Source organism: Sinocyclocheilus grahami, unplaced genomic scaffold (assembly GCF_001515645.1).
Source record: "Sinocyclocheilus grahami isolate Dianchi unplaced genomic scaffold, SAMN03320097.WGS_v1.1 scaffold1268.1, whole genome shotgun sequence".
NCBI lineage: Eukaryota > Metazoa > Chordata > Actinopteri > Cypriniformes > Cyprinidae > Sinocyclocheilus > Sinocyclocheilus grahami.
The window spans coordinates 110,745-123,294 of NW_015506447.1; the positions used below are offsets into that span (position 1 = coordinate 110,745).

A 12,550-nucleotide genomic window follows, 5' to 3' on the forward strand; every position below is an offset into this window, starting at 1 on the left:
TCTAAAGTCATTTTTGCTTATTAGTATGGTTGAATTGGATCATCGAAGGTCAGCAGCAAAGACACTGGTTAATAAAAAGGCATTAAAAACATAAATGATTTTTGTGTTATTTAACATTTAATTCTTGCAGGTTTGCATCATTCTGAGTTTGCATTTCTCAGTTTTTATTCATTTTGAGGAATACTGAATCTGTTTTTGTGCAGGTGAGATTAGTGAATACATGTTCACATTTAGTCTAGAACTACAGAAACCTCATGTTCACACAGCGAACGCAACGCCTCTGCACTTACTCACAATTTCTCTCAACATGAGGACAGGAGAGCTGCCAATGCATGGGAAAACAACGTAACTGGAGTTACTTATTTGAAAAAGCAGCTCAGATGTTTTTCGTGTTAAGTAATGCTTTACTTTACTTAGGGATGCACAATATTATCGGACCGATAATGGCTTTAAATGTAAATATCGCCATCGGCCCGATATGAAAAAAATTATGCTGATATGTCTTGCCGATAAGAGGAATGCCTTAACTCACATGTGCTCAGGGTGTGCTAGCGATTAGATCATGTCAGCAGTGTAACTCATTCTTGAAGCAAAGTTTTGCCTGAATGATGATTAAATTCACTGTTTTGGATCGCTGCATTTAAACTGCCGGGTCCTAATGCTCGCTCAGTAAGGAGTTTTAATTCCGTAGGTGGCGCTGTTGGCCTATTTCTAATCAAATGAAAGTAAAATACACAAATGTAGACATTTAGACTGTGTTTCTGATTAAATAAAGCAGTGATTGAGATCATAAAATCATGAGTATGTTTTGATTTAAAGGTTAGAAGCTATAGCTTACATGAATAAAAAAAAATCACAAGTATGACACTTGTAATTTAAATAATTTTATATATACTCATTTATTCATTAATGTGTAATATGTTTTTTAACAAATTATGAGCTCTAAAATATTTACAGAATTTTTACAACTCTTTTGCTTCAGACCATCTACAAATGTTAAATCTTAAAATAAAATGTTAAGGTTAATATTGCATCTTTCTGGGGAAAAAATGCAGCGATTGATATATAGTTTATTTATAGTTTTTTTTCAAAGCTTCAATGTACTGTCATTATAAAAGAACTTCTTTATTGTTTATTTAATTCTAACAAATAAATTCTTGTTAAAAACTAGCCAAAATTAAAAAATAATTTGCTTATAATTTATTAAATTCACTGTTTTGAATCGCTGCATTTAAACTGCCGGGTCCTAATGCTCGCTCAGTAAGGAGTTTTAATTCCGTAGGTGGCGCTGTTGGCCTATTTCTAATCAAATGAAAGTAAAATACTCAAATGTAGACGTTTAGACTGTGTTTCTGATTAAATAAAGCAGTGATTGAGATCATAAAATCATGAGTATGTTTTGATTTAAAGGTTAGAAGCTATAGCTTACATGAATAAAAAAAAATCACAAGTATGACACTTGTAATTTAAATAATTTTATATATACTCATTTATTCATTAATGTGTAATATGTTTTTTAACAAATTATGAGCTCTAAAATATTTACAGAATTTTTACAACTCTTTTGCTTCAGACCATCTACAAATGTTAAATCTTAAAATAAAATGTTAAGGTTAATATTGCATCTTTCTGGGGAAAAAATGCAGCGATTGATATATAGTTTATTTATAGTTTTTTTTCAAAGCTTCAATGTACTGTCATTATAAAAGAACTTCTTTATTGTTTATTTAATTCTAACAAATAAATTCTTGTTAAAAACTAGCCAAAATTAAAAAATAATTTGCTTATAATTTCCACACAGGAGAGACTTGGTGGTGTTTCCAAACAAAAGGAAATATATCGGTATCAGCTATTGGCCAAAATGAGTTAAAAAATATCGGATATTGGCAAAAATATCGTGCATCCCTAACTTTACTGATAACTTGAAAAAAGTAATCTGATTACGTAACTTGCTATACTTGTAATGTTACCTCCCTCAACACTGATTGTAAGTCACTTTATATAAAAGTGTCTGCTGAATGTCAAAACAAGAACATTTAATAGTCTGTGTTTAATATAGCTTGGACTGATGTGCAGAGACTTGTTGATATGCATATGAATGGAGCTCACGCACAGGCGCGTTCCTCTCTGTGTTCAGGGGAGATGGTGCGACAGGCTCGGATCCTTGCTCAGGCCACCTCAGATTTAGTCAATGCTATCAAGGCCGACGCGGAGGGCGAGACTGACCTGGAGAACTCCCGCAAACTCCTGTCTGCAGCCAAACTCCTGGCTGACGCCACGGCCAAGATGGTGGAAGCTGCAAAGGTGGGACAGAAGACGCCTCAGTGTGTGCTTTTAGACTGGATAGCTGTGCATGGAGCTGAGTGTTTGTTGTGTGTGCCGGCAGGGTGCAGCTGCTAACCCGGACAGCGAGGAGCAGCAGCAGAAGCTGCGTGAAGCTGCCGAGGGTCTGCGCATGGCCACCAACGCTGCGGCACAGAATGCCATCAAAAAGAGACTGGTCAACAAACTGGAGGTGAGGACTGACATGCACAAATCCAAACCTTCAAGAACTCGAAGATGTGATGACGGTTTTTTGTGAGGTCACATTCTCTTTTAAAAATAATAGCCTGCACTGAGATGAATTTTAGAAGTGTTGCCAGCTATTACAACTCTTTGCTGCCCTATTTGGGTAAAGTTATATGATGTTTTATTGCTCATGGAGTTAAATCTTGCCAAAGGCTACAGTGAAAATTATTTATCGCATTTTTAAAGACTGCAGTGTGTTTAGCTCAGTGTTGCAGTTTCACAAGTAACTTGTTGCAACTTGTGAGAAAGAAGAACTATTAGGTTTCGCAAACTCCACAGACCTGTTTCTCTGTTTTATACTGTTTCAGCTTGCTTATTATCTGCAGTGAAAAGAACAGTGTACGGCTTAATTCTTTGTGATATCTGTCCGTCTGTCTCTGTCTAACTGTCAGCCTCCTGCCAGAGCTCTCCAGCAGCCAGCCAAAATACTCCAGTAACTTGCCAGAAGACCCAAGTAGCCCTAGCAGCCAGCTAGAACAGCCTAGCTCTAACAGTGCCTAGCAACTACCAAATAGAAACTTCGTCTATTAACCAACTAAAATATCAGAACTACATAGCAACACCTAATAAGCAGGCAAAAGACCAATAAAAACAAACTAGTCTGTCTGTCACTTATGCTCACCAAGGATGTTACCGTTTTCTGTTTGAATTTATTTTAAAATGTAATTTATTACTGTTATAAATTCAGTAACCATTTCTCCAGTATTCAGTGTCATGTGATCCTTTTAAAAATGACAAAATATTCAAAGAGAACCATTATTTTAAAAAGTAATAAATTAGCTTCAGTCCCACTTTATATTAAGTGGCCTTAACTACTATACATGTAGGTCCTTAAAAAAATAAGTACGATGTACTTATTGTGTTCATATTGTATTGCAGTACACTTCTGCTGCTATTGAGGTGGGATAGGGGTAAGGTTAGGGACAGGTTTGGTGGTATGGGTAGGTTTAAGTGTGGTTAAGGTGTAAGGGAAGGGTCAACTGTATAATTATAAATGCAATTATAGAAATTAATTACAGATGTAATTACGTGCAGGTATTTTTTTAAATATAAGTACAATGTAAAAACATGTATGTACACAATAAGTGCATTGTACCAAATGTAAGTACATAGTAGGTAAGGCCACTTAATATAAAGTGGAACCTAAGTTTCAACTTGGAGAGCAAAAGAGACTCATTTTAAAAACATGAAAAAGTTGTGTTTGTTCCAAACTTTTGACCAGAAGTGTATGTATACAGAGCCTGTTTACTCATTTTACTAAGAATGGGAGAAAATACAATGCACAATATGGCAGAATAAGTCCTGCTTTCTAAAAAAAATAAAAAATAAAAAAATGCGGCCAATCACCAATTAGTGGGTAAGAAACCACATTAATGGGTCAGTTGATGTCAGATTTTATTGCCGATTTGAAATAGTTCAAATGTGTTTAAATGTAAGTTTAACAAGCAGTTTTTGTGATTTCAGAATTTCCCAATTCAGGTAGATAGAAGTTGGTAGGTTGATAGAAGTATGTGGTTTTATAATAAATATATTTGTGTCATATCTGTTCGTCAGAATGCAGCAAAACAGGCCGCGGCGGCTGCCACTCAGACTATCGCTGCAGCGCAACACGCCGCTTCCTCCAACAAGAACCCTGCGGCCCAGCAACAACTCGTGCAGAGCTGCAAGGTGTGTGTCTCTCAGCAGCCACTTCCTGTTTCTCTCGGGTTAAAACTAGTTCACACAAGCACTGTGTTTGTGAATGACTGATGTGAGCAGACGTGAAACATAAAGCATAATTCTGTGCTTAACGCTCATTTTTGATAAATCACTAGTTTTCCTGCTTGCAGTTTGTTATGATTGATATACAGTCAAACCAAAATTTATTCAGACACCTTGAATATTTCTCACATTATCACAGTTTATTCGCTATAGTTAGAAAATGGTAATAAAATATGACAAGAACAGAGTTAAACTGTGTCAGAGCAAATTCAGCTTGATAATGTCAGATAACTTTGATAGAAAGGTATGTAATGGATTCGGTTGAATAGCTGTCAGCTGTTCATTTAAGTACACAATTAAATAATAACAATTTAGGTCAACCAATTACCAAGCAATGCTTAATTTTGTTCAGTCTGTGGTGTAAAAAGGTCACATTAGCAATAAAAAAAAAAAACACTTAAGCAAAACATGCTCAGGTCAAAGTGTCTGAATCGCGAAGGGTCGCGTGTTGCACATGGCGAAGAAAACTCGTCACCGAGCTATGGAGATCAAGCTAGCGGCTTTCACGCTGACACAAGTGATATTCTCCAAGCAATACATTCAGTGAGAGTTGACATGACTTCTCAATTTGAAACCGTACTTTTAGCTGTACAAGATGTTAAAAATCAAGTTGCGGAGTGTTTCGGAGATTGACGCAGACGGAGGAATGCATTTCACAGACCGAAGATTCGATTACTACACTTCAATCGACGACCAGCGCTCTCGAGAAGAAAATTGCAGCACTTACCTGGAAAATAGATGACCTTGAGAATCGCAGTCGACGCTCCAACCTGAGACTCGTAGGTTTACCAGAAAAATCCGAGGGCAGTGTGCATTCTTAGAAAGCTGGTTACCTGAGGCGCTAGACATGGAGCCACTACGAAAACCCCTGGCCATAGAGAGGGCACACAGGATTGGAAGTATGCGAAGATCTGATACAGACAGGAATTCAACGCCGAAAGTGATGATCGCGAAGTTCTTGGATTACAGAGACCAGGAGCGTGTAATGAATGCGGCCAGAGGGAAGAAGGACGTGCTGTTCCAAAATCACAGAGTCATGTTTTTCCCAGACCTTTCTGCTGAAGTAAACAAGCAACGGAGACAATTCGACGAAGTCAAGAGGAAGCTGCGAGCTAAGGGCCTACAGTATGGATTCATCTTTCCAGCGCGCCTTCGGGTGACGGTCAATGGCCAATCTCGCGCCTTTCAAACTTCATTTGAAGTTGACGCCTTTCTAACGATTATGTAATTTTGAGACATTATATTAATGATTTGTTTACACTCTGGAATATGTGAATAACGGACGATTATTAATAGGACATACTCCTTATAAGGGGACAAAGTCATTTCAGCGGAGCACAGGTGGGATGCAATTCATTGTATCATTTAGATGGGGGAAGTTAGAAGTAAAGTAGTGTGTACATTTGCTGGTGGTTCTCGGCAATTCACAGTTGTAGTGTTTAAATGTTTCTATTGGTTAGTGTTTCTAATTATGTTGTTTTCTAGTTTTACTTTTTATTGTCACAAGGAACAGGTGATTTTCTGTTTTAAAACTAAGGAGAGTATTGTATTATCTAGTGCTATAGGATATGGCAGGGATTATTGAGGTTAAGTTTATTTCTTGGAACTGTAGGGGGCTGCATACTTTTACTAAAATTAAACAAGTATTGACTAGGATAAAGCAGCTACAGTTTAAAATTGTTTTTCTCCAGGAAACACATTTAATGTCTAAAGACATACAGTGGGGCAAAAAAGACCTAGTCTTTCTGAAGAGGCAAAATTGTCCCTGGACATAGATATAACAGAAGAGGAAATTATAGAGGCTATTGATAGTTTAACAGCGGGACAAACACCGGGACCAGACGGTCTTAACGTAGACTTTTACAAGAAATTTTAAATAAATCTTGTCCCACCAATTTTAGAAATGCTAAAAGAATCCTTTGGAAATGGTGTGGTCCCAGACTCTTTAATCCATTTACGAAAAATTTCTCCAAACCCAAATCTTTTCAGGACCTCAAATAGATAGGGTCATTCCACAAGTTTGGCCTGCTCTATTCCTTCCCTTATACAACTTCATTCAATATTTGGTAACTTCTCAGGTTATAAGGTTAATCAGTCTAAATCATGTATTCTTTTATTGAATAAGGATGATAGTCAACGACCAGCTGTTACTCAATTTAATATAGTAGACTCATTCACCTATTTAGGAATTAAAATCACAGCTAATGTAGATTATATATCTTCAGAAAATTATCAACCCCTTTTAAACAATATCTCCAAATTCATTGACAGATGGAAAAGCCTACCCATATCGCTAATTGGACATATAAATGCAATAAAAATTAGCATATTACTTAAAATACTATACTTCTTTCAAAATATTCCTCTGTGCCCTCCACCCTCCTTTTTTACGTCACTTCGGAAACTATTCACTGATTTTATCTGGAATAATAAACGAGCTCGAGTTATGTCTTTTTGTTTGTCAATGGAAAAGATTACATACAGTGGGGCAAAAAAGTATTTAGTCAGCCACCAATTGTTCAATTCACTGACTTTTTTTCTGACTTAAGTTTTCTTAGTTAAGAACCTGGGTTAGATCTCTCAAAGTGCATTAGATAGAATAATTTAACTTTAAAATGTACAAAATTTTTTATTTTTTCCCAATTCTTCAATTGTCTTTGTTTTTTAAATATTGCAATACATATCGTATGTGGACTTCATATCGTGATATTATCGTATCGTTAGATTTTTATATCGTTACATAGTGTCTGCACTCACTAATAAAAAAAATAAAAAATTGTGTCTGAATAATTTTTGGTTTGACAGTATAGTAAACAAGGCCTAGATAATCACATAAGCCCTTGGCTAACGACTTACAGGAATAACTCTTTGATGTGTTTGCAGGGGGTGGCGGATCAGATCCCTCAGCTGGTTCAGGGTGTGAGAGGGAGTCAGGCTCAGCCCGACAGCCCTAGCGCCCAGCTCGCCCTGATCGGAGCCAGTCAGAACTTCATGCAGGTCCTTTCACTCTTCTGACCTTCACTTCCTATTATAACGTGCAAGTCTGCATCATTTGAGCTCATGGTGTCTGTTCTCTTCATCAGCCCGGAGCGAAAATGGTGACCGCGGCCAAAGCTACGGTTCCCACCATCAGTGACCAGGCGTCTGCCATGCAGAGTTGGATAAAAGTCCCTGGATGACCTGCGATTTCCGGCCAGATTCTGAACTGTGCACACTTTACTAATGGCATTGAAGTGCTGAAACTGATGCTGGCAGGTCACATGACATTGACATCATAATGAATGTAGTATTTCCGGATTATATTCATACTACATACTTTCTAGAACTTACTTTTTTAACAATCGCCCAGTAATTACTTATTCAAAAGCAGAAGCTACTCAGAGAGAATGTGGTTTCAGACACAGCCACATCGTCATTTTATGAGGAGTGACAAGCAGATGCGATAGTGCCACCTGCTATATTGTCAATTTAATTCAATTTAATATCAACCAGGTTGTTGGTGCTGGATTATTTACAATATTATCATATGTGCAGTATTTACATAACAAGAGTATTTCATTTTTTTAATATTGTGGTTATTATTGCGACACTCCTAGCTTGTAGCAAAGTATTTTGGGATTGGGAAATGTGATGCTGTTTTAAAGTCCGAGTGAACTGGAAGTTGCAGCCGACTTTATTTCAGTATGGTGACGTATTTCCACCTGAAACAGAATATTGAGTAGAGGGCGGGCTTTTATTCTTGCGCTCCTCCTCTCATCCCTCACTCGCCGCAAACTAATGGTTGGAGGGGCGTGGTTAAGCAAATTCTGCCCAAGCCGTCAAACTGACGTCATCAGAGCAGGAGTGCCATTCCGGAGCGGGAGCAAATGATCAGATTTTGATTAAGGATTAGCAAGACAAACTATTTTTTTCAGAGGATTAACTTGCACTGATTAATTGTTCACCTTAAGACTAACAATGTTCCCTAACAAAATAAATATTGAACATTTTGATTTCATGCGAACTTGAAAGTGCAGTCACATTAGCAAAACTGCAGCAAAATTTTGCAAACCAAACGAAATCTCCCATCATCTCTCCATCAGAGATGTATAAAGCGCAGCTCACACAGAAGGCACTTTCAAACCAAGCCGTTTTTTTGGTAACATACAGGAACCCATGTGACCTATTTGAATCGCACACAAAATTTGGCAAAGCAATGGTAAATGTGAGCACATCTTTAGAATTTGGCCAAAAGCAGGCCGTTATAGTTATCCAACTACTATTTGAAAGCATCTAAAATGCAGCTCGCTGTGATTTGGAACAGAGCCCTGCACTCTTTCTTTGGAGGATCGAGTCCGATGTTGTGCTGTGTGATGGCATGCTAGCCAAACAGTGCCTGTGATCGGAGAGAGAGAGTGTGTGTGTGTGTGTGTGTGTGAAACTCCTCTCTGCTAAATTAGTCGACCTAAAGAGGCGGTGCATGATAAAATGTTACCAGGGCTATGATGCATCAAACATCTGGAGTTACAGGAGCGCATTAAATGAACAAACACATTTGCCTTCCTGGTCTCTCCTTTGCTGCCTTCTGTGCTTTCACACACACCGTCATGCTTTTATTATTTACAAGCACAAGAACACACTACACACTTGTGCAAATAGAATTCATAATGGGTTTGATGGGCAGTGAGTCATATTTAACTGCTTCCTGTGTGTCGTCCTAAAAGCTGTTTCACGAACACACTGTGTGCGAGTGTGACTGCGAGTGTGACTGCGAGTGTGACTGCGAGTGTGAGCGTGAGTGTGAGTGTGAGCTTGAGCGTGAGTGTGAGTGTGAGCGAGTGTGTGTGGAGGGTTGTTGTTGCTGCTGAGCTGAATGCTGACACTGAATTGTTTGGTGTAGAACAGAAGTGACGGCTGTTCTGTGTGTCTCTCACAGGGGGCGTATCTGGTGGGTGTGTCTGACCCGAACAGTCACGCTGGGCAGAAGGGGCTTGTGGACCCCTCACAGTTCGCCAGAGCCAAACAGTCGATCCAGATGGCCTGTCAGAACCTAGTGGACCCGGCCTGCACCCAGTCCCAGGTAACAGCATGACTCTTTCCTAATGGTCTGATAGGAGCGAACACGTACATAAGGTCTGGTTTACTCTAGGCAGGATATTATATATTAGCATTGAGAGTACATTATTAGAAGTAGATTACTGAGAAGGTATTTTAATGGCTGATACAACTTTTTATGCATTTATTTATAAAAACATATTTGTGACTGTTTGGAGATTTTGGAACACGAGGGAGAACTAAAGGTGTGATTGCATTTACAGTTGTTTGATGATTTTGCAAGACTTTCCCACTTTTAATGCAAGTAGACAACTTTTTTTTTATAAAGTAAGCTCACTTAAGGACTTGTTTGTTTTTACCAGAAAATGTAGACTTTTTATCATATGTAAATGTAAAACATCTTGTAGTACTTTAAATGTTCTCTTTCTTTTTGTTGGGTTTTCATTGTTATTGTATTTCTGTAACTCTTGTAATTTGTAACTCGGTTTTTGCCATGAAGATAGCCTCAGATGCTGACATGGCATTCAAATCTGTATTAGTAACTACTACAGTTGTTTGATGGTTTTTTGCTGGCAAAATCCAGTTATTTGTCTACACTTTCGTGAGTTTTGTGTCAGGGCGAACCATTTCCTTACGCAGATTTTGCTTGTGTTGAAGTTATTTATATGGATTCACTGTGTTGACCAATAGAAAGCTGCCCTGTTTGAAAGTGACTGTTGGTCCAATAGACTATGGACCTTTTTAGCTCACTAAATTTAGCAAAAAAGAATAATGTGATAATGTGCAATCATTAAAGCTTCTGTTAAATGGCCAAGCAGGACTCCCAGTGTCTGATCGACTTTCACAAATGAGACCCGGGACCACAAACCCAGTCTTAAGGGTACATTTTTCGAAATTGAGATTTATGCATAAATAAACAAACTTTCCATTGATGTATGGTTTGTTAGGATAGGACAATATTTGGCCAAAATACAACTATTTGAAAATCTGAGGGTGCAAAAAAATCTAAATATTGAGAAAATCGTCTTTAAAGTTGTCTAAATGAAGGTCTTAGCGATGCATATTACTAATCAAAAATTAAGTTTTGATATATTTACGGTAGGAAATTTACAAAATATCTTACTTAATACCCCAATAATTTTTGGCATAAAAGAAAAATGGATCATTTTGACCCATACAATGTATTTTTGGCTATTGTTACAAATATACCCCAGCGACTTAACACTGCTTTTGTGCTCCAGGGTCACAAATTATTATATTTCACATCTGGATATTTCCTTTAAGAATTCACTTCCTATTTTGAGCTGTGAGTTCAAAGGAACGCTTTGACCTAGTTTTAAAGTCATCACAAATAACCTGACAAAATAACTCCCGTGTTTTATGCACCGTCTTTTCCCAAGGTCCTCTCTGCTGCCACAATTGTTGCCAAACATACTTCGGCCTTGTGCAACGCCTGCCGACTCGCCTCCTCCAAAACATCCAACCCAGTTGCTAAGAGACAGTTCGTCCAGAGTGCCAAAGAGGTGGCGAACAGCACCGCCAACCTCGTCAAGTCCATCAAAGTGAGTTTTGAGACTCACAGATCAGTCTGTTTCTGATCAGCAGTGTTGGTATTATTGGTGACTGTAACTGTGTGTGTGTGCTGTAACGTCAGGCTCTTGATGGGGCCTTTAACCAGGAGAACAGACTGAAGTGTAAGGAAGCCACTGGGCCGCTCATCGAGGCTGTGGATAACCTGACTGCCTTCGCTTCAAACCCAGAGTTTGCTAGCGTACCTGCACAGATCAGCCCAGAGGTACCACATTATATCACAGAATATGCTAACATTCAATAGTTTGGGCAGTTTTTAAATAAATTGATGCTTTTATTCAGAAAGGATGCATTAAACTGATCAAAAGTGACAGGAAAGGTATTTATAATCAGCATATTAGAATGATTTCTGAAGGATCATGTGACACTGAAGACTGGAGTAATGATGCTGAAAATACAACTGCGCATCACAGAAATAAATTACATTTTACATTGTATTCACATAGAAAACAGCTATTTTATATTGTAATAATATTTTACAATATTAGTGTTTTTACTGTATTTTTTGATCAAATAAATGCAGCTAGGAGAGCAGAAGAGGCTTCTTTCAAAAACATTTTAGTCTTGCAATCCCATATTTTTTAACTGTAGTGTATATCACAATATAGTCCTTTTTTGCTGGAAATTCAACTTCCAAATATTTTATATTTTACATATCCAAGTAGGTATGTTTACTTTAATAATTGTGTAACTTAAAAAAGCTTTGTATTTAAATTAACAAGTTTGAAAACTGATAAGATTACTCATAACAAATCAACACAAAAAATCATTAAAAAACAAAAGACCATCTACGACAAACACGGTTTTCTGCCTTGTCATATTTTTTTAAATTGTGGATTCATATTAGAGCATATTAATTTCTTTCAGACTTTAGAAGCCAGAGGTCACTCTTCCATTTTTTCTGTCTATATACAAATTGAATAGATCAGTGCAGAATTGACAGGGTTGTGCATGGCTCAGGAGTGGGAACCAGACTCCAGGCTGAAATAGATAACCCTGTTTAGACCATGCTGGAAGTTACACGTTTTGTTGTGTCTGTTCCCAGGGTCTGGCAGCGATGGAGCCCATCGTAGCAGCCGCTAAGACCATGCTGGAGAGCTCTACAGGCCTGATCCAGATGGCCCGCTCACTGGCCGTCAACCCCAAAGACCCGCCCAAATGGTCTGTGCTGGCTGGACACTCCAGAACAGTGTCCGACTCCATCAAGAAACTCATCACCAACATGAGGTATTCACAGGATTTATACCCTTTATTCAACAATCAACTAAAAACAAGACTTCGGCCTATTGGTAAAGTCTGCCATGTCTGTGAAACCTTTCGTTCACATTAGGGTTTGTTTAGTTTAGTGTGAAGTCTTATCAATTTGAAACAAGTTCAGTTCAGCTAAAATCAGGCAGCAGTGTTCGTTCTGCAGCGTGAGTCAGTTCAGTGTTGATTCACTTCAGTTCATTACCAGTGGCAGTGTTGCGAGATGCGATTCAGTTGTGTATGATATCATAACTTCCATGCATCATAATCATATACTGTCATGTAAATGGTTTCAGGGAGAAGGCTCCAGGTCAGAGGGAGTGTGATGACGCCATTGAGGTTCTTAATA

General features: G+C 38.1%; 1 protein-coding gene across 1 annotated transcript in view; it reads left to right on the forward strand.

Moving 5' to 3' along the window:
* LOC107568645 (talin-2-like) overlaps positions 1-12,550 on the forward strand; it is a 72,435-nt gene that overhangs the window by 32,673 nt on the left and 27,212 nt on the right. The window contains exons 21-31 of the mRNA XM_016254617.1: positions 2,077-2,304; positions 2,387-2,515; positions 4,123-4,236; positions 7,213-7,326; positions 7,413-7,496; positions 9,033-9,106; positions 9,214-9,388; positions 10,764-10,925; positions 11,018-11,158; positions 11,999-12,180; positions 12,498-12,549. Of these exons, the coding sequence (XP_016110103.1) occupies positions 2,077-2,304; positions 2,387-2,515; positions 4,123-4,236; positions 7,213-7,326; positions 7,413-7,496; positions 9,033-9,106; positions 9,214-9,388; positions 10,764-10,925; positions 11,018-11,158; positions 11,999-12,180; positions 12,498-12,549 (1,455 nt within the window). The remainder of the gene's footprint in view (positions 1-2,076; positions 2,305-2,386; positions 2,516-4,122; positions 4,237-7,212; positions 7,327-7,412; positions 7,497-9,032; positions 9,107-9,213; positions 9,389-10,763; positions 10,926-11,017; positions 11,159-11,998; positions 12,181-12,497; position 12,550) is intronic.